The sequence below is a fragment of the Eumetopias jubatus genome, unplaced genomic scaffold (genome assembly GCF_037043125.1).
Source record: "Eumetopias jubatus isolate StellerSeaLion01/CBP00866 unplaced genomic scaffold, mEumJub1_p1.0 scaffold_5, whole genome shotgun sequence".
NCBI classification, from domain to species: domain Eukaryota; kingdom Metazoa; phylum Chordata; class Mammalia; order Carnivora; family Otariidae; genus Eumetopias; species Eumetopias jubatus.
Genome location: NW_028274811.1, coordinates 29,395,604 through 29,416,794, shown reverse-complemented (window position 1 = coordinate 29,416,794; position 21,191 = coordinate 29,395,604). Strand labels below are relative to the sequence as shown.

At 47.8% G+C, this 21,191-nt stretch overlaps 1 protein-coding gene across 1 annotated transcript in view; it reads right to left on the bottom strand.

The window, feature by feature from the left end:
- Nucleotides 1-3,726, bottom strand: part of TGFBI (transforming growth factor beta induced) — a 37,865-nt gene extending 34,139 nt beyond the window's left edge. Inside the window, exon 1 of the mRNA XM_028103717.2 lies at nucleotides 3,482-3,726. Within this exon, the coding sequence (XP_027959518.1) occupies nucleotides 3,482-3,498 (17 nt within the window). The 5' untranslated portion in view covers nucleotides 3,499-3,726. The remainder of the gene's footprint in view (nucleotides 1-3,481) is intronic.
- Between the last annotated feature and the right edge of the window lie 17,465 nt (nucleotides 3,727-21,191).

The following is a 21,191-nucleotide window of genomic DNA, read 5'->3' as shown; positions in this document are numbered from 1 at the left end:
CTAGACTTGGGAATCCCGTGGGCATTGGAGAGTAAGGGAGTGAGGCAGGTGGTAAGAGACAACCAAGGCTTGCAGCTGGGATGACTGGATGCGTGATGAGCACACTGGGAAGGCGCACATTGGGGTGCCAGTGGGGGCTGAGGTGGGACTCCGGGTGTGTTCACATCATTGCCTGCTGAGCCACCTGCATTTCCAGGTGGAGAGGTCCTGGAAGGAGCTGCCTTTACAGAGCTGGAGTCCAGGGGAGGCATGAGGACTGGAGATACAGAGTTGAGTCACCACACTAGCATGTGTGGTGGACTAGACAAGGTCTCTGGGGCACCTCTGTTGGAAAAGAGAAGGAGGAAAAGCAAGGAGAAGGGGGAAGAGGAAGCAGGTCCAAGCCCTGGGGAGGATCCATCTGAGAGGCTGAGGGGCAGGCAGAGAAGGAACCCTGCAGAGAAGCCAATGGAGAGGAGGATTTCAGTGAGCCACCACCATTGCCAGGTGGGGCCGAGAGTTCCAGCTGGATCCTATCACTGAGTGGGTGCTAGCCTCTGGTTGGCACCTGGGAAACCAAAGACCAGAAGGCTGTAGAGAGTTTTCTGGAACCCCGGCTTGTATCTTCTGCGTTGAAGACTAGGGGATAATGTGGGATGGCCTTGACCTTGGGGAGAGCCAGGTCCTTCCCTGATGGCCTCCCTATCTCCCCACCCCCCAACTCCCCAGAAGGAAGGGGTGGGACATTCACTCTCCTGGAGAGCTGTGGGGGCCTCTGCCACTTTGGGGAAACTATTCCCTTTGCCTGTCTCTATCCAGATAGGGTTCATTCCGCCCGCTGGTGAGCACTATCAAGCACATACCTCAGCCTGGAATAAATGAACTTTCTCAAAAACAACTTTCCGAGAGAGGAGAATGTCTCTCCTGCTGCCTCGGGTTCTGGGTTCGAGTGTCTGGGATTTAGCTCCACTTGTTCTGTGAATTCTTTTCCTCATTGTGGGGTTTATTATCATTTCCTTTTTTTCTGGAGCCTCTGGGAGAAAATCCAGAGAACAGGATAGGAAGAATGATTTTGATGATTTCCACACCAAAAAATCCTATCCGTTGACTTTCTGCTCAGCCAGGGTCACACAAAGAGTGAGGTGTCTTTGGCAATGACCCCACTCAGTGAGTCAGTCTGGATGGCTGCTCAGATCACCAGCTGGGAAGGCTGCATTGGCTGGACTGAGGTCTGAGCACACAGCAGCCTCCAGGGACAGGCATCTGAGCCTGAGCTGCTTTAAAATAACTCCTTTATAAATGTGGGGTGGTTTTGACAACAACGGTAGGGTAAGAAACAATAGGAAGTTTCTGGGAAGGAAAGGCGGGAAGTGGCCCTTGGCGATTTTGCTTGATGGTTCACCTTTATCGAGGGAGTGCCCACACCAGGGACCACCCGGTAGATAGCCAGCCTTGCCTAAGTAACGGCATTGGTAGAGCAGAGCTGTGGAGTCCAGGTGCTGGAGGCAGGTGGCCTGAGTTTAAATCCCAGTCCTCCTACTTATAAGCTGTGTGGCCTTGGGCAAGTTGTTCAACTCCTCTGAACTTCCGTTGCTACTTATCTCATAGACATGCTAATGAAACCTACCTCACAGGACTTTAGGGTAGATTACATTATGTAACTCAAGTAAAGCGGGCAATAAGTATGAATTGCTTGCTTCTCCCCGGTAATGGTTCTATATAATAGAAGTCACTGATTAGCAAGAACAGAAGCAATCATGTGAAAATGATCATTTAATTAATTTCAAGCAGAACATTTCTCTGTTTCAACATGACTGCTTGGCCGAGGACATGAGAAAGCCCTCAGAGAGATCCAAGCTCAGGCTTGAAATTTTCCCCTGGGGCCAGAGCACTGGATGCATCTCAACTGTAGGGAAGATGCCTCTTGTGTGTCAGAGCCCCGGGAGCCCCGCCTTCCCGGCCCAGCTCTCCCTGTAGCAAGATTTATGGGCTTTGGAGCAAGTCAGGTAATCTCTCTGTAAAACTTCCCTCATCTGTAAAGCTAACATTCAATGACTTGAGTTTTTCCATGAGCTCAGTAAGAGATTACAGCGATATTTCATTTACTGTTTAGATGTAAGAAAAAAAAAATTCACCTTCATGCCCACCACAGTCCCCTCTCGAAAACCATAAAACACAGAGCCCGGCGAATGTAAACATGTTCTCCCACCAGAGATAGCTGTTCTGAGGGGCGTTTTTGTTCTTCGGGACAAGATGCAGCTGGTGGAAAAAGCAGGGGTCCTCCATCCCCACTGACCTGGAGCCAGCCAGGGCTGGCACAGCTCACTAAGAGACCGCTCACTTGGAAAGGATTTTCTTTTTCTTTCCATGTCAGACAAACTGAAGAGAAAGAGCGACTTGTTTGGAACAATAATTACTAGACTTTTTCAGGCACTTTATAAAAATGACTACTTTCACATTCTGTGGCTCATGTAAAATCCCCCAAAACAGTTCAGTTTTTGAAAATCACCATGTTGTGCTTGACAACAGGCCTTAAACATCAGGATGAATTCGTGGTTCCAACAAGTTCTCCACAAAGGAAACCGACAGAAACTGGTCTGGGGTCTACTGGTAGGAAAGCTGGCATTTGCGGCCCAGCCAACTCCATGCCTCCCTCTTGCCATCCTTCCCAGAGTCCCTGGAGATGTCTGTGCATCAGTGAGGATAGACGAAATGGTCAACATAATTTGCAGAGGGCACTCGGCCTTTCTCACCTGCCACCATGCAGCAAATTAGCTCTTAAAATTCAGGACCCTCAGAAGGAGTGCCTGGGTGGCTCAGTCGGTTAAGTGGCTGCCTTCGGCCCAGGTCATGACTCCAGGGTCCTGGGATCAAGCCCCACGTCGGGCTCCCTGCTGAGCGGGGAGCCTGCTTCTCACTCTCCCTCTACCTGCCGCTCCCCCTGCTTGTACTCTCCCTCTCTAATAAAAAAAAAAAAAAAATCTTAAAAAATTCAGTACCCTCAGACTTGCTGGGGAGAAAAAAGGATGGGTTTTAGCATGAGGTATCTCACTTAAAAGAGTACATGGATCAGTTTGAGGAAAGTTTCCATTCTTTGTACAATACTCAGCCTTTAGAACAGTACTTCACACACGGCAATTATCCATCCCCCTAACAAACAAATGCACAAAACAGCCCTGCTGATGAATGTGAAGGGGTGACTATAGTGCCATTTAGGGAATTCGGATTTGGGTTGCCAAGGGTCTTCCATAACCTTGCCTCTGAAAATGTGTGCAGCTTGTTGGTATAGCAGGATCTTAGACAACCTCTCCCCACCCCCCCCACCATCAGACTCTGCATTTTAACAAGATCACCAGGTCATTTGTGTGCACAGCCAAGTCTGAGAAGCACAGGCCTACAGGGTTTTAGTTGAAATAGGGAAAGCTCAGATGAGTTTCAACTACACTTCAATGTATGGAAAGCTTTTCAAGAAGTACATAGAAAGACACCTGAAAATGCTTACCAGTGACACGAGCCCATGGGAAATGTGGTCAGCGGCTGCACGGAGGCCCAGCTGGCTTTGTGAATGAGAGTCAAGATGCCTTGGTGACTAGCAGGTGTGCCCCCCCACCTCCATCCAGTGGTTGGACATTCAGTATCTTCCACACACTGAACAGGGAAAGGAAACTGGGTTCAGTTGGGGTCACTTTCAATCCTTCTCGCCTTTCAGAGCCTGCACAGGGGGACTGGGTGGTCCACGGGTTTGCAACAGCCAACACTGAAAACAAACCTGCAGTGTCAGGCTCTACATTTGATGGGGACAGAAGAGCTGTCACAGCCCTAAACTGGCATGAGCCGCACCCCCCCCCCCCCCGGTGTTTACTTTCCTAAACGACTTGCTGTTTTCACAACTTCTCCAAACACTGGCTTTCTTCATCAGGGCTTGCCAAACGCTACTTGTTGCTTAGAACCCAACTTCATTTTCCAGGGAAATGGATTCTTCACAAGAGAGTTGCACTGATTTGGCTCAGATAAAATGTCCTAGAAGAATAATCCACAGGCACTTGTGAGGTTGCTCCCATCACCTGACCCAAAATACTTTTAAGGAGTGATGCCCACAGTAGCGAACTTGAGACACAAAGCGGACTCACGCCTTTCCTCTGCTTCCCTCAAGTTTTTCTGCTTGGAGGGCAAAGACCTCAAAGAAACAGACACCACCCAGTGGCGATGCATTCCAAACTCCAGCGAGCCCCAAGGACTCCGGCTTCTCTTCACTACTATACCCTTGCCAAGGGCACTGCTCCGGGCTGGAAGCCCCGCAGCCGGCTCTGCCTCTCTCCCCATCCTGCCACTCCACGTGCAAACAGTCCCCAAGACCCTCTGAGCCCTCCTTCCACACCTCTCCCAGGTGTTTCTGTTCTGCCCCCCGCTCCATTTAGCACTCAAATACCCCACTGCCTCACCTCCCACCAGCAGCAGCCCCCAGCCAGCCACCCCAGCCATCGTCTTTCCCAACACTGCCTGTCTTATCTTCCCCAAACGCCCCTTCTCCCAAAACACTGCTCTCCTAGGACACTCCCAATGGCTTCTAGTGTTTATGAGAGAAACTCCAGACTTCTCTGCCTGTTCTCTTTCATTTTAATGGGCATTTTTTTCTTTCATTTTAATGGCCCTTTTTTTTTCTGGTTAAAAAAAGAATGCATGCAGATGATACAAAGCTTGGAAAATACTGAAAAGGCTAGGTCATAGAATAAAACGGATCCATCCATAATCTCCACACCGGAAGAGACTTTCCATGCATTGCCCTTCTTCTACTGTGCCTGGCCTCTACAGACCTCTATAGAATTTCTTTTGCTGGGCCTCACCTGCTTTCCCAGCCGTCTCGGTGTGAGCCCTGGCTCCTGCGGGGCACGCAGCCCACACAGCCCCACGTCTGCTTTCCCTAGGCAGAGCACTGGGCTCTTCCTGGCCCCCACTTTCCAGTACCTGCAGCAGTACCTATACTCCTCTCCCTCTAAGAACAGCATTGCAATTGCCAAACTGTGGAAAGAGCTGAGATGCCATTCAACAGACGAATGGATAAAGAAGATGTGGTCCATGAGGAATTCTTAATCTCAGGAAACAAACTGAGGGTTGCTGGAGTGGTGGGGGGTGGGAGGGATGGGGTGGCTGGGTGATAGACATTGGGGAGGGTATGTGCTATGGTGAGCGCTGTGAAGTGTGCAAGACTGTTGAATCACAGATCTGCCCTTCTGAAACAAATAACGCAACATATTTTAAGAAAAAAGAAAAAGAAGAAGATAGCAGGAGGGGAAGAATGAAGGGGGAGAAATTGGAGGGGAAAATGAACCATGAGGGGAAAATGTCCATGAGAGATGATGGACTCTGAGAAACAAACTGAGGGTCCTAGAGAGAAGGGGGGTTGGGGGGATGGGTTAGCCTGGTGATGGGTATTAAGGAGGGCCCGTTCCGCGTGGAGCACTGGGTGTTGTGCGCAAACAATGAATCATGGAACACTACATCAAAAACTAATGATGTATGGTGATTAACATAAGATAATAATAAAAAAAGAAAAAAAAGGAAGATGTGGTCCATATATACAATGGAATATGACTCAGCCATCAGAAAGGATTAATACCCAACTTTTGCATCAACATGGATGCGACTGGAGATTATGGTAAGTGAAATAAGTCAAGCAGAGAAAGCCAATTATCGTATGGTTTCACTTATTTGTAGAACATGAGGAATAGCATGGAGGACATTAGGAGAAGGAAGGGAAAAAGGAAGGGGGCAATCGGAGGGGGAGACGAACCATGAGAGAGGATGGACTCTGAGAAACAAACTGAGGGTTCTAGAGGGGAGGGGGTGGGGGGATGGGTTAGCCTGGTGATGGGTATTAAAGAGGGCACATTCTGCATGGAGCACTGGGTGTTATAGGAAAACAATGAATCATGGATCACTACATCAAAAACTAATGATGTATGGTGACTAACATAACATAATAAAATTAAATTAAATTAAAGAAAAAGGAAAGAACAGCATTGTGACTAAGAAGCTGTGTGCCCTCAGGCAAATTCCTTAACCTTTCTGAGCTGCTGTGTGATCATCCGGTCTTCCTTCCTTGGCCTTCCCACTTGAGGGAGGCTCTCCTTTCCCACGTCCACTGGCCATTAGCCCTTGGGTCTGCCGTGACAGTTGTTAGCCCAAGTGTTGACACACGTGCTTCTTTTAGAACTTCATAAGAACTCAGCACGGTTAACATTTACAGATTCATTAATTGACTGCTGTCTGTGTTTGGGAAAGTCCAGCCTGAATCCCCTCCGGTGCACTTCCCACCCACTGCAGGGGCTGGTCTGGGGGAGGCAGAGACTGACAGGGCTTCAGGTGGCTGCTCCACCCCACACCTAGGACTCCCTGCCTTCTGTGGCCCTCTGGGTCAGGCAGAGACCCAAGGGGCTTACAGAACTGTGGTCCTGGCTCCCCTCCCCATCTTCCCTTGTGGAAGTGTTCAGTCCCCACAGGAAGAAGCCCGCTTCTCTGGGGCTGGGTGCTCCCAACATCACATCCTGATTCTCTGACTGCTCCCCCCCCCCGCCCCCCACTCCCACCTCCCCGCTAAGTGCAAAGAAAGCCTCCACTTCCTCAGCCCCATGCTGTGCAAGTGTCAGAGAACAGAAAGGGGAAGAGGCTAGAGCCATGGAGGACGAGGGACGTGTCTCCACAGCAGCCATTCTGAGAACATGTTAAAAGTGCCCAAGAAATGCTCTGATCCTGATACCACCCTGCCTCACTGAAAATGACTCTGGACCTTTGAATCTGTGGTATACAGGGTGATGTGTGCAGGCCAGACAGCTTGAGAGATGAGAGACACAACATTCGGCCTGCTGGTTTGCACAATTTGGATCATGCCCATTCTCTAGATCAGCACCTTTGCCCTGGCATGAAAGGGCAAAATTTCCCCCCACCATACACACCCTGACTTCCCTGGACCCTCCACTCCCCTTCATGCAGCAGTCGCACCTGTCAGCCCGAGCCATCCCTCTCTGCGGCTGACTGCCCCCCTACCCCCCAGCCTTCCCCCAGCATTTCCTCCTCAGCCTTCCACCCTGGGGCCCCCTGACCTTTCCCTGGGATGGGCTGGCCTAAATGCTGTGATAAGAGGAGCCACGGAAAGGGGCTTGGATTGCCGCTTCTAAAGACAGCAAAAGCAGGGATGAGTCCGGGGTTCCTCCAGATGAGGCTGCGTCTGGGAAAGGCCGTGAACTTCCGAGTGACAGGGAGGCAGTCCGAGGAGGAAAGCCGATCTGTGCACGCATGTGCACACACAGAACACTAGCCCACTGAGGAACACTTACAGCTTACCGAGGGCAAGTACTGCTGTAATTACTTTCCACGCATGAAGTCATTTCATCCTTAAAATAACCCTACAGGTTGGGTATTTTTCCTGTTTACCGAGGAGGAAGGCAAGCCTGGGAGATGTGAAGGAACTTGCAGGAGAAGTGACGGACCCAGTCAGCATTTGAGCAGAGGCGCCCAGTTCCGAGCACCAGCCCTGCCCTGCCTACACCACTGTATGCTGCCCCTCGGCAGGCAGGGTGGGTGCACACTTTCTGAGAGCCCTAGAACTTTCTCTCCCTTGCACAGATGTTCATTGAGCAAACCCCTGCAAGTCCCCTGCAGACTTTCTGGTGAATGAGGCTGTTTTGGTGAGGAGAGTGGTGACCCCCGGCCATTTCCCCTCCTGCCACAGAGACGCGGGGGCCTGAGATGCTGGTGCTACCATTTACTTTCACCATGACATCAGTGTCCCTTTGAGTGGATTGGCTAGAATAGCCATCCTCAACAACCTTCCCGTTAGGGCACTCCCAGCCTACAGAAAGAACCATCTGTATTTACTGCTGGGTGAATCTAAATGAGCACATCCCCATCTTTTCCCCAGGGTCTAGACCTGTCTGCAGCACTGACATTGGGCCGCCCGTGGCCTGGAACCTCCCTGATGGAACATTCTCCAACCGTACCCCAGTTGGGTATCCTCTAGGCTCCCAGTGACAACTTAGGGCCTCAGCTCATGTGGATTCTTAAACATACTGCAGCAAGCACTGGCAAGGCCTCACCATTCCACTTTAATTATCCAGACCCCTCTTTGCAGCCTTCCGTACTTCGGCAATGACCTCTGCCTGACTCTTTGGTTGGCAAGACGGATCATTTTCTTTCCTAATAAATTTTACACTGGGGATGGACTGTGTATACTGAGCAGTCATTGTTTCTCTTAAAGCACTGTTGAAGTGTGTAAAATAAGAAGTGAAAGGTAATTTTGGGGGGTTCTCGGCACAACCCCCCATGTGACAGCACTTCAGCCAGGCTCACTGGAAAAAAAAAAAACCCAACCTTTCCTTTGATACCTTTTTAAATTACTGCTCAAACACCAATTATCCGTGCCTGAGAATTCTTCAGACTAATGGCACAGTCCCTTGAATTAACATTTAATACAACAAAATCCCAGGACAACAAAAGAATTAAAATGACCCTGGAGTCTGTAGAAAAGATTTGTCTAGATTAATGAGCACTTTTCTGAAGTCACAGTTGAATCACAGTTTGAGAAAGTCCCGTCATTCTACCTCATTTACAAAAAATGCTACCATCAGTGTACGGACAACCATCTTGCTCCAGAAAATGTTTTGGGATTGATTCTCCAAACACTTACAGAACTCAGGCTACAAGTTCAGCAACAGGCTGCGTGTGGCAGTTCCAGAAATGACTCAGTCATTCTCTGTCCATGAGGCACTCAGTCTGGTGGGGGAGCCAGGCGCATATACAATGAAATAAGTGCTTAATACATGGCTCCATGGAAAGGAGCTCCAAAGGAAAGTACCCAACCACACGGGGTGCGGGGGGGGGGGGTGTGGCTAGTCGAGGGTGAGGGGAGTATGGGGTGGGGGGTTGGGACTTTTCCCAGAAGAGGTGATTCATCATTTTGTTGGGAGGAAAGCCAAGCCAGCAAGGTAGACTGCAACTCATCAAACCAAAAACCAGAGACAGGGTTAGTACCAGAGAACTACATATTGCTAGTCTGGGTTTCTGGTTCTCATTAGGGCTCTACAGTTCCCAGGACATACAGGAGCCTGGAAGAGTTGCTTTTCCATGCATCCATTCTTAATGGCCAAGGAAAAGGCTTTCTTGATTATTCTATTTAAAATCATCCTCCCCCCCTCCTCCACTATATAGAAATCTACTAAATATACTAAGGCTTGATTTTTCTGGTCCTTTTCAAAAAACCCATCTTCTGTATGGGCGCTTTCCAAACTTCACAACCAATCAGCACTCTGGAATGGGCCCCTGGGCCTTGGGGACTATTTGGTCTTCAGGGCCCCATCCACAACTAATGGCACAATGCGCTGGGTTCATGCAAACACAGGTCAGTTGCCTTTTCAACATTTTACTTACAGTTTAAAGGAGGCACGCGGGGGAGGCAACAAGCGTGTCCCTGTGTGGGACTGTGTGTGTCTGTGTGATGTGCAAACAGCAGATTCTATCTGTGTGTCTAAATCCGATGAGCACAAATCCTAGCGAGCCCCGGAGACAGATGTGGCCGGGTGCGGCCAAGCTGGGGAGGAGCGCGAAGCTCGAGGCAGAGCTTAGAAAGTCTTGGCTTGCTGAGTAAAGTCCAACACACTATGCAACTTCAAAACATGTTTATTTAGACGTAAAGTTCCTCCAAGACCCCATAAATAAGATCTTGGCCTGTTTTCAGAGCATATTGTGACTGTCGTGGCCTCTTTTTAACTTTGGTGCCTATAATTTACGCTGGGGACCTGAGTGGATCACTCCATGCCAGTAAATTAATAAATAAAGCAGCAGAAAGGAAGACGGCAGGGTCATGAGTCCCGGGCTTTCATGCCTCTTCTTTCTTCATAACTGTTTCCAGATGTGGGGATTGGGGCCGTGTCAGCTCAGTGACAAGAAGGAATGAAAGTCCCCCCCCCCACCCCCCAACTAACAGCAGGCGGCTACCAGTCCCGGCAGGATGGCCTGTTTGTGTTTGCATTTCAGAGGGACTCCCTTGGCTGGAAGCATGGCCCCTGTTGAGTGTGTCCCTGGCACGGGCCATGGGCTTGCCTGCGGCCAAACACAAGCACCGTGGTGCAAGGTGTCTCCTGAAAAAGGTGGCTGGGGAAAACCCCATACTTAGAAGAGTAGTCCTGGACCATGGAGAGAGACAGGGCCTGGATTTGGGGTCCTGCATCCCAGCAGTAAAGAAATGGCACACGCGTGCTTGGTAGCACGGGACCCCGTCTTTACCATTGATGAAATGCTTCCCCTGGAGCCGCCAAGAGGATAGTCAGGAGATGCTGCACTCCCGACTTCTGAGGGCTTACTGCCTGAGATGGGGCACACACACCCACCCATGAAGCCAAACCAAAGGAGTGACCCTGGCCAGAGGAGATTTGTCAGGAGAGATGTCCTGGAATACATGCACATTCAAGATCTCATAAAGGACAGCCAGGGCTACTTTTGGGAGCAAGAAGAAGGGAGCTCCTAGAAGATGGCAGGCTCTAGCGTGGTTCAAGTGGCCAGTCTCCGTGCGTGGGGGAACTTCGCCCTCAACTTCAGACCTTGGTCAATAGAGCAGTCAGGCTGCCAGGGGCCCAAGGCCCAGAGGCCAGGCCAGCAGAGCCGAGGGCTCTCTCATTCTGCTTCAGTCTTCTTCTGACTTTTGGGGAAGTCTCCTTCTACTGATTTTTATTTGCCAGCCAACCTGCTCATCACAATCACCGGGAAAATAAACTCTGAATTTTTCAAACTGGAAACATATAAATTAGTTGGACATCAATGTGGCCTTCTCTAGCAGACAGCTAGGGAGTCTATTTGCCTGTGTGGTCATATCATTGACCACCCCAGAGCCAACCGTAAGAATGAATTTCATTGTTTCTAGAATACAAGTAGCACTTTACTTGTGGATTTCCAAGAAAATCTCGCAACTGGGAATGCTCTGAAAAATCACAGAAAATCTTTGCTTTCATGCCTCAAAGGACATCTGATCTCAGTTGGTTTTGCCTTGCAGGGAGCAGAGCTTGCTTCTTGTTTCATTTGCAGGAGTTCATTTTGCAAACTGGAACAGAAAGCCGCAGAAAGTGTGAGGGCGAGGGGGTGGCCAGGGCCAGTTTGGGGAAGCAACAAGGCTGCGTCTGTCTGCTGGTGACAGGATCTGACCTTTGGTCACAGAGCGAGAGCGTAAATGGACAATCCTGCTCTCCCGCCCCTGCGGCTGACTCTGTGCCCTTCTCTGGTCTTGGAATGGAAAGGCAGGCTGAGACAAGCCACACATTTCCTCCATCCTACAGGCCCAAAGCCCCAGTCCCAGGGCTACTGGGTGTGTATGCCACTTGCAGGTGAAAAGCTCCTTACATAATCCAGATTTGGGAACAATGCATAAAATATTTTAGAGCATGGCTTCCTGGGGACTCATGTCTTAGGGGCCAGCAGATGGGGTTCTGTTAGCCCCTTTCCTGGCCCTGGCTCAACTGGGTTCCATGCAGTGCTGCCCAGACCCAGGGATGCATGAGATGAGCTCCAAGAGGCAAGAAATGAGCAAATATGGGGGTAAATACAAAAGATGTAGAAAATTCTTTGTGTTTTCTAGAAGCATACCATGATCTGGGAGGGCCAACAAAAGGCAAATCAAGCTTAGGACTGGGAAATCCTCATCTCTGTGGTCAAGTTTACCAAGTCTTTCCTATTCTCAAAGCTCAGCACACTCTTCCTTACCTCCAGGACAATGGACACACTGCTCCTGCCATCTGGCTTCTACTTGTCCATTTGATTTTAGCTTAGATGATACTTCCTCCTGGAAGCCTTCCCTTCCTTAATGTCCCTTCTCTGGGCTTGCACTGGCTCCTATTTCTTCTCCTACAATGGCATATTTCAGTGTTGCAATTGTCTGGTGATATCTAGACTGCAAGTTTGGTGAAGGCAAAGAAGTGCCTGCCTCACTCACTACCCTATTCCCAGAATTCGTTCACCGATTCACAGATCTCTTCATGGAGACCTGGTGTGAGCCAGTCAAATGATCAAAGAAAAGAGACGTCATTGTGTGGCTTCTTTACTCAGAGGAGGCATGGTGGAGGAGGTGCACTGTGATGTCTTCTTTGAGGAAGCTGGGACAGGGAAGACAACAGGAGGCACGGAACCTCACTGCATCAGGCTACCACCCCCACGGGGTGTTCTGTTCCATGGGAGTAAAATCTGGGAATCATTAATAAGGCGGAAGGGCGCTTATATTCAGGGAGCTCCCACCACATGCCAAGATGGTTTTCCAGATGCCAGCCATGTTAATAATATCTGCCATTCATCCAGAACTGGCTGCAGGCCGGGCCACTTCTTGGGCTCTCTCATTTGCTCTTTCAACAACCCTGCTGAGCAGAGACGGCTGTTCCGTTTTTGCAGATGAGGGACTGAACCTCACAAAGGTGGGATGGGGCCAATGCTGCATGGCCACTGAGCCAAATTTTAAAGGTGATATTTAAAGATTTTAATTGTATATTTAAACAACTGCCAAAGATGCCAGAGTACCGTATTTTGAATATGGACATCCCATTATATTTTTGTCAAAAGATTGGAACTATAGATTTAGTTCATGCAATTTATAAAAAATGTCTGCTTCCTATCAACTCTACCCCTTACCAGCCATGTGACCTCGGGCTAGTTACTTAACCTCTTCTAAGTCAGGACTCTCTATAAATTGGGAATAAAAGTAGTACCTAATTATAGGGCTGTTGGGAGAATGAAAATAAGCTAACTCACGTAATAAGGTGTTTGGAATAAGCACTGGTCCATACTGTTAAACAAGTGTTTGCTATTGTTATTACTATTATTTAAAATTTTTATATGATCTAATTGCAAAGTCAGCCCTCATTGTCAATATTAATCAAAGTTGGCTTACTTTTGGACAGAAAAGTGTCATTTCATTTTTTTTTTTTAAAGAGAGAGCATGCACCTGAGGTGGGGGAGGAGCAGAGGGAGAGGGAGAAGCGGACTCCCCGCCGAGCAGGGGGCCCGATGCTGGGCTCCATCCCAGGACCCTGAGACCATGACCTGAGCCGAAGGCAGACACTTAATGGACTAAGCCACCCAGGCTCCCCTGATTTCACTTTTTTAATTCAAATAAACACATTGCTACGGGCCCTTCTGAGAACCATCTCCTTTACAGGTTCTGAGTCTAGCAGAGACAGAGAAGGCTCTGTGTCCATGAAGCCATGCACAGTATCTTCACTACTTCTTGCTTTAATCTTGAGAACCTGCATTTTCTAGTTGCCCTTCGGTAGGTATCCGGGGGGACTTTGTATCCGGCCTCAATGCCCCATGGCAAGCCCGATGAGAGGGAAATCTTGCCTTTGCAAAGTGTGAGGGAAGAGACTGGGAGGGAGAGGGAGGAGGGCTAGGCAGGTCTGCATGGAGGAGGGTAAACTCAGGCAGATCTGTTGTGGGAGAGCACACTTGGGAAGCTGAGCAAACAGAATCTGGTAAAACCTGTGCATGCCCACACAACCCCTGGGAGGTCTTCCTCTAGCCCTGGGGGTATGTGTGCTTCATTATTTATTTATTTATTATTTATTTATGTATTATTTATTTATTTATATTTATTTTATATTATTTATTTATTTATTTAGAGCATGAGCAGGGAGGGGCAAGGGAGAAGGAGAGAATCCCAAGCAGGCTCCACACTCAGTGCCGAGCTGGACACGGGGCTCGATCTCACGACCCCGAGATCATGACCTGAGCCCAATCAAGGGCTGGAAAATTCAGGCAGGGCCTGAGAACCCTTCAGTCCTGCAGACCGTCTCCACCCCCACTGGGGACTATTTGGCATGGCAATTTGTTTCATTAAATTAAAGCTCTTTTAAAATTATTCCTCTAAGGGGAGTGGGCAAAACCCACATCAGGCAAGTTGCTTTGGTCTCTGCAACATAAAAGCTGTCTGGAAATACAAAGTCTTCTATCATTTGTAGTAATGTTAATACAGAACTTCAAATGTGGGCCCCCTCCCTTCTAAATAATAGCCTTACTCTTTGGTGGGATAAGATAGGTTCACTACCACCGCCAGCAGAAACCTGACCACCAACTTCAAAGGACGCATTCTCCAATCTCTCCTTCCAGCTCCCTCTAGCAGCCTGAGCCTGGCCTCAGTTCAAATCCATAATAAATGTTGTTTTTTAATGCAGATCCGTGCACTAGCATTTAGGCTTGGACTCCTTCTCTGTTTTCCCTTCATGCTATGAAAATCATTCAGTGATTTGCTCAGGCAATGAACCAGATACTTAATGTCTAGAAACAAAATGCAGGGAGGAGGGCTCCCCCCACCATCAGGTGCCTTTAAGCAGGGCTGACCTGTGTCTTCCTCCCCAGGGACCTGAGGCCCAAGCTCCTTTAGTGTTGGGAAGCCTTCTTCACTTTCACCTTTTGCCCTTGTCAGGCACCCACCCAGCTTTTTTTTTTTTTAAATTGAGGTATAATTGACATATAACCTTGCATTAGTTTTATTTGTACAACATAATGATTTGATACATCTCCGAAAATGATTACCCTAGTAAGTCTAGTCAACATGCATCACCATACATAGTTTACAGTTATTTTTCTCTTCTGATGAGAACTTTTAAGATCTACTCTCTTAGCAACCTTCCAATTTGCAATTCAGTATTAACTGTAGTCACAATGTTGTACTTACACCCTCAGGACTTTCTAAGGGGAGGTTTGTAACTTTCTACCCCCTTTACCCATTTTGCCCACTACACCTATCTTCCACTCCCCCGCCCCCAGTCTGGCAACCACCAATCTGTTTTTTTTAGGATTCCACATATAGATGAAATCATACAGTATTTGTCTTCCTCTGTCAACTTGTTTCATTTTGCATAACACCGTCAAGGTCCATCCATGTTCTGACAAATGGCAGGATTTCCTTCTTTTTTTCTGACAATTTTTTTCTAATATTCCATTGTGTGTGTGTGTGTGTGTGTGTGTGTGTGTGTGTGTGTGTGTACACCTCCCCTTTTCCTTTATCCACTCATCCATCAATGGCACATTAGGCTGCTTCCATATCTTGGCTATTATAAATAATGCTGTAATGAACACGGGGGTGTCGGTATATTTTCAAGTTTGTGATTTGGTACCTACTTTCTGTAAGGCTCTGCCAGCCTATTTTTTAGACAGGGTTCTGATAAGCATCAGTGTGGATCACATTCAAAGTTCATTTCTCCTCTGAGATCAGCATTTGTACTGACAAGGTTAAGTGTCCGTATCTCCATGGATGTTTCCAGCACGCCCCACTGCAAGGCCTCACTCTCACACAGAAACTGCAGCCCAGGGTAGGAAACACTTGAGCTCTCTGCGCCAAACACCGACAGGCTTTCTTTTGCACCTGCCTGTACATTCGTCTCGTCACAGATAACAGCACCACCGTCGAAGCTCTAAATTCTAAACGGCCCCTCGCTTCCAAAAACTCTTTGAGAAAAATGCCACCTCAAAGTCAACCAAGCCCTCAGAGATTTCTATTTCGCCCTCAGAGATTTCTATTTCGACCTCAGAATTTCTGATGAGAACTGCAATTTTGCTAGTTACTGGGAAAAGCATGAATTAGACACTTGTAGTAAGAAGAGGAAACGGCTTACCAAATATCAGCATTAATTCTCCAGATTCCGTTTAATTACGCAACATGTTCTTCCTCTTCCTCAGTGAACATGAACAAGCAATTGTCTGAAATATTAAATAGACAAAACCAGAGTGAATACTAACTAGTAAATCCTAAAATTATATGTGTGTGCTCTTCACGGGCAAAGATAAGCATATCTTTGGCGGGATTCCTGCCCCCAGGTCCTTGGGAGACTCCAGGAAATCATTTTCCAAGTTCGTCTCTTGAGTTACAAAACCACAGGCCGATAACAATAAATAGTTAGCTTTTAAATTGTTGGCTGTAACCAGAGAGAGTAAATGATGCCCTTATTCACCTAGGGAGAATAATCATCAGGTGAAAGATCTTCTCTTGTTCTTCAGCCATGATTTGTTTCAAATGCATGTATTCAGCCCACATTCAATGTTCTCACATATGTGAACACTTAGACATTAGGAGACATTTCCTGTTAGCTGTCATCGTGCACTGCTTTTCACTTAAAAAAAAAAAGATTTAAAAGATTATCGAATAAAAAATATTTCAAAGCTTAGAACTAATCTTCTTATTGTGTTCATAACTCCTTTCTATCTCTTATTATAAGATTAGATCAAGCAATACTTTTGGCTCTTTCCCCAAACACTCAGACCTATTTTATGTGAGGTATGAGTCACAGTGGCATGACTTTCCATGGTTCGGGACAGACTCCTGCAGTGAAGACTAAATTGGTTCTGAAGTTATTGGTGATGATGGACTGGAAATGAGACATTTATCCAAGTGAAGGAAAACAAAATAGGAAAGTGTTGCCTGCCAATTTTAAATAAAAAGAGCTAATTGTCTTATATGAATGTGTCACTAAGAAGTAGGGAATCGTGGCAGGGCCTGGGAAGAACAGACACTAGCGAGGAGTTCCGTTGCGAATGAAATAATTTAAGCTCTAGGGTAAAATGTGGACTTGTGTTTCATGTCTTTCCTCCATTCAATGTTGTTTTCTGTGTGGTAAACTTTATGATGGCAATTTCAATAGACAGTGAAGTCAGTGATTTCCTAAAATGTCTATTTGAATGCAAACATGATTTAACATATGTGGAAGGAGACAGAAATGATTGACGTATTTATATCTAGAGCCTTTGCCCTCTGATATCCCCATCTGAGGAGAGCTTCGTTTCTGCCGGACCACTTCCTGGAAATTTTGTGTTTTCAAATCAGGATATCAGGGCAAGGAAGAAAGAACCAGGAAGGAATGAGGAAGAAGCAGGAGGAGGAGAAAATTGCGAAGTCTTTGTTGATCTGACTCAGCACTGTGCACCAGAAATATAACATGAGTTACATATGTCATTTTAAATTTTCTAGTAGCCATATTAAAAGAGCAAAAGTAAACAAGTAACATTAATTTTAAGTACATGTTTTATTTAACCCAATATATTTAAAACATTATTTCAACATATAATGAATATAAAAAATCAGTCAGATATTTTAAATTTCCTTATTTTTTCCTTTTTTAAGTAGGCTCCATGCCCAATGTGGAGCCCAGTGCGGGGCTTGAACTCACAACCTCGAGATCAAGACCTGAGCTGAGATCAAGAACCAGATGCTTAACCAAATGAGCCACCCAGGTGCCCCTAAATTTCCTTTTTTAATTTCATACTATGTTTTTGAAATCCAGTGTGTATTTTACACCTATTGCCCATCTCCATTCAGCCCAGCCATACTCTAGGTGCGTAATGGCCACACGTGGACAGCGGCCACCATGCTGGACAGCGCAGATCTGGTAATGAAATACGAAGAGGCGGAGTAAAAGTAAAGAAGAAAGGCCACATGGGCTGTGGGGGGTTAGGCGCTTTGGCAAGGGTAAGGATTTTGAAGAAATCTGTGCTGGAGCAGCTGTGAACTGTCAGGTGTAAATGAACAGAACTGCCATGAAGCATGTACTTAGATCCCCTTCAGAATTTTCAAAAAGTAAAAATGAAAAAACTTGAGCAGCTTTGAGATTCATTTGGATAGATAGTCTCTTTCTTGAAACCGGACTATTGGTCCTGGCTTTATCAAGGTTTCATATCCAATCATAAATGGAAGAGAGGTAAAGGAAAATGTAGGGTAGAAAGATGCGGGAGGTTGAGGGCAGAAGCCAGAGCTGTATTTTTATCTTGATCTGCACAAAAAAGTCCTGTCCCTTGTCTGGCCTGGGTCCCAACCCACACAGGAGGCCACAAAGTCAGCACGTCGGTCAGCCGCAAGAGAGAGCTTCGGTTTGATAGCGCACTGGGGTTGTGGAGCGGTGGTCTCAAATCCCTTGCGGGAGATGGGCATGGCCATGTGGCAGAGAGCCTGACATGCAGGTGTGGTGTGGGTGGTGCAGTAGCAGGGAACAGGGTAAAGGATGCCTGCCACCAGCCTGCTGCCCTTGGGTGTCACACACTATAGGCTCACTGCAGCTAGGAGATGAACAGGACAGACTGATGCTCAGGCCTTCACAGGTGGGCACAGCCCCAGAGTCTGGGGAGCCTGGAGATCTGAACCCATCCCATGTCACAGGAGAGTCAAAGTCATCCCAAATCAGCAGGTCAGTGCCATTCTGGTGGCCATTTTGTGAGATCCTGTGAAAGAAACACCAGGCTGCTCTGGGAGAGTGGACTCCTACTCATCAGACCATCATCCTGGAATTGGACCCTGTCCATAGGGCCCCAGGATAACCCCATGGATGTGAGTCCTCGAGTTCCTCAGAGCATCTGATGGACTCCATGTAGGTGAAAGAGGCTCAGAGGCCCTAAAGGGAAGAAAAGAGGACCAGAGCTCATACAGATGGGACTGATCCCTCCAGCTCCAGTAATTTCAAGGAAGTTACTCCAAAGCATGGGGCCCCCTGAGGCATGGGCCCAGGACAGAGACTCCACTTTGCAGGACTAAGGGCATTTGGGAGGAAGCTCTGCTAGAGTAAGAGAAAATAAAGTCAATACAAAGAAACAGAGTGAGGAAAGCCAAGCGACAAAGACAGTCCTGCTGACGCTGAGCCCTTCAGGTGAGTTCAACCACTATGCTTCTCAGTCTTGGCAGTCAACAAATTCCCTTTCTGACTTTAGCTACTTCGCATGGTGTCTCTGTCATTTACAACTAAAAGAGGCCTTCAGCGCTTTCAAGCCCGAAGTTGTGGTTTCCATCCTCAGGGGAGCCAGTCCACTTCCTCTACAGGTCCCAACATGCACCGGAGGGGTAAAGCAAGCAAAGTTAGAGCAAAAGTGCAGCGGAAGTCATCTCCCTCCCTTTAAAAGAAGCATGAGAGCGTGAAGGGTCATCCCCATGGAAGGATGAGACCCTGGTTTTATCACGAGGTGTTCTCAAAATACCTCCATGAACAGATTTGTGCCACCCTCCTCCTCCCAGCTCCAAGCACCTAGCGGCTTCACAATGCACGCAGACTGATCCGTGCCATCTGGCCCCAGCCCACTCGTTTCTTTAATCCCACGCCACCCACTCCCCACTTCCACACTGCACTCCTCAGCCATCTGGACTTCTTCCTGTTTCTTTAACATGCCCAGTTTAGTTTTGCCTCAGGGCCTTTGCACTAGCTGTCTCCTCCCTCTGGAATGCTTTTTCCTCTGCCTTACTTCTCTTTGTCTTCAGATCTCACTTTAAAGGACACAAATCTTCCCTGACCCCTAGCACTCTCTGTCATCCTATTTTCATTCCTTTAACTACTGCTGCTATTTGATTTGTTTTGTTGATTGTTTATTATCTGTCTCCTCATTATAGTTAAACCCCTTGTGGGCAGGAATCTTATTTGTCTTGTTCACTGCTATATCCTCGGGATCTACCTGGCACATAGTAGATGCTCAGTAAATATGAATCGGTTACAGAAACTGAATGCACACAGGCTGGTTGGGTGGACAGACACAGCTTGTCTTCCTAGGAATGTTGTCCTCTCAGCTCCTTAGCGAAGTCTGGAGCTGATTTATTTATTCGGCTTCGCCAGTCACTGCTGAGCACTCACTCTGCATAGGTTCCGTCTGAGATGAGAAGTGCATACGGTTCTCAACCTGCAGGAGCACAGACTGATGGACAGATAGACAGACCCACGGACAAACACGAGACAGTATGAAAAATGCTGTGATTCAGCTGTGGAAACAAAGAGAAGGCCACGATCTTTCCGTTGGGTGCAAGCCCTTCAGGCAGCCAAGTCAGGGAAAGCCACAGAGAAGGAGCCAGCCTTTGGGATGTATGCATTTCCCTCTCTTGCAACATCTTGAGGCTATGAATTATAAGAACAATTCTCCCCACTCTTGTCTCTCCCTCAAATATGGGTATAGGTGAGAGGTACCAGTGTGAGCTGTTAGTCCTCGAAGAAATACAACAAATACTAGGACAGCTTCTTATTATCTGTTCTGTTTGCATGTCAACAACCAATTTTATTATTTATGCCCCACAAGTAAATTTCACGTTAACCTGAATATCTGGTTTTGGTGGTGTTTTCTAATCTGCTAAATTAGTTAATGGCCCCTCCATTCCTGGCTGGGGCTAAGGAGATCTCACAGGAGACATGGTGGAGAGAACCTGGGCCTCCTGCTCAGGGGACAGCCAGCCAGCAATGTCCCCATGGGGAGGACAGTCCCTGAGGCCCCAGGTCTTCATCCCACTGTCCCAACGTGGTGGCGGGGGGGTCACCCCTAAGACCAGCCTCCTCAGACAATAGGCTCCCCAGCCCCCCGCTCCTTACCATGGGTGCTGATTCACCTCAGCCTGTCAGACACTCATAGAGAATACAGAATTCTGACTACAGGAAGGAAATCTACCTGGAGCAGAGGAGGCTCCAGGACAGGTCCTGAGGTCTTTGCACACCCTAATGTATCAGAGGTTACTCACTTGAGCCTGAGATCCCTTGTCTAAACACGGCCTGACAAAAGGGTCATGGCTCACTGTCAGAATGAAGCAATGCCCAACTCTTGATGGCTAATTATGGATTGGTCATAAAAGGGAGAATGGACTGCTCACTTTTCAAAAGTGGCCTGACATCCATTTTCTGCTACACTGAACACACACATGCACACAGGCAGGATGATTCAAATAGACAAGATCTTTGTAAACTGCACACTCATATCATTTACGGGCCATTTTTGTGTAAGGAAATCTAGCAGACAAGGAGACAAGCAGGAGAGGCTAGAGCTGAACACTCCTGGTGGGCTGCGGGGCACTCCCAGCATGGGGGCTGGACTCCAGAAGATGTCTGTAGCTTCTGCTTCTTTGGCCCTTAGAGGTGGTCCATCAGCCCAAGGACAGCCCATCCCTCCTTTCTACAGAATGCCCACTGAATCACAGCAGCTGAAAAAGAGGATGAACATTGGAGCTGGAGGCATATTGGAAACTCTCTAGACCAATCCCCTCATCTGTAAACAAGACAAGAGAGTTCCAGAAGGGTACCCTGCCTTGTCTGAGGTCACACAGCACATCCGGGCTGGAGGTGGCACCCAGAAGCCAGAGTGCCTGAGCCCTGGCTCACTGCACTCCCAGTGCACCCGTCAAAACACACCGTCTGGGTTGTGGCTGATTTTCCATGTGTATCTGTTCTAGCTCCTTCATGAGA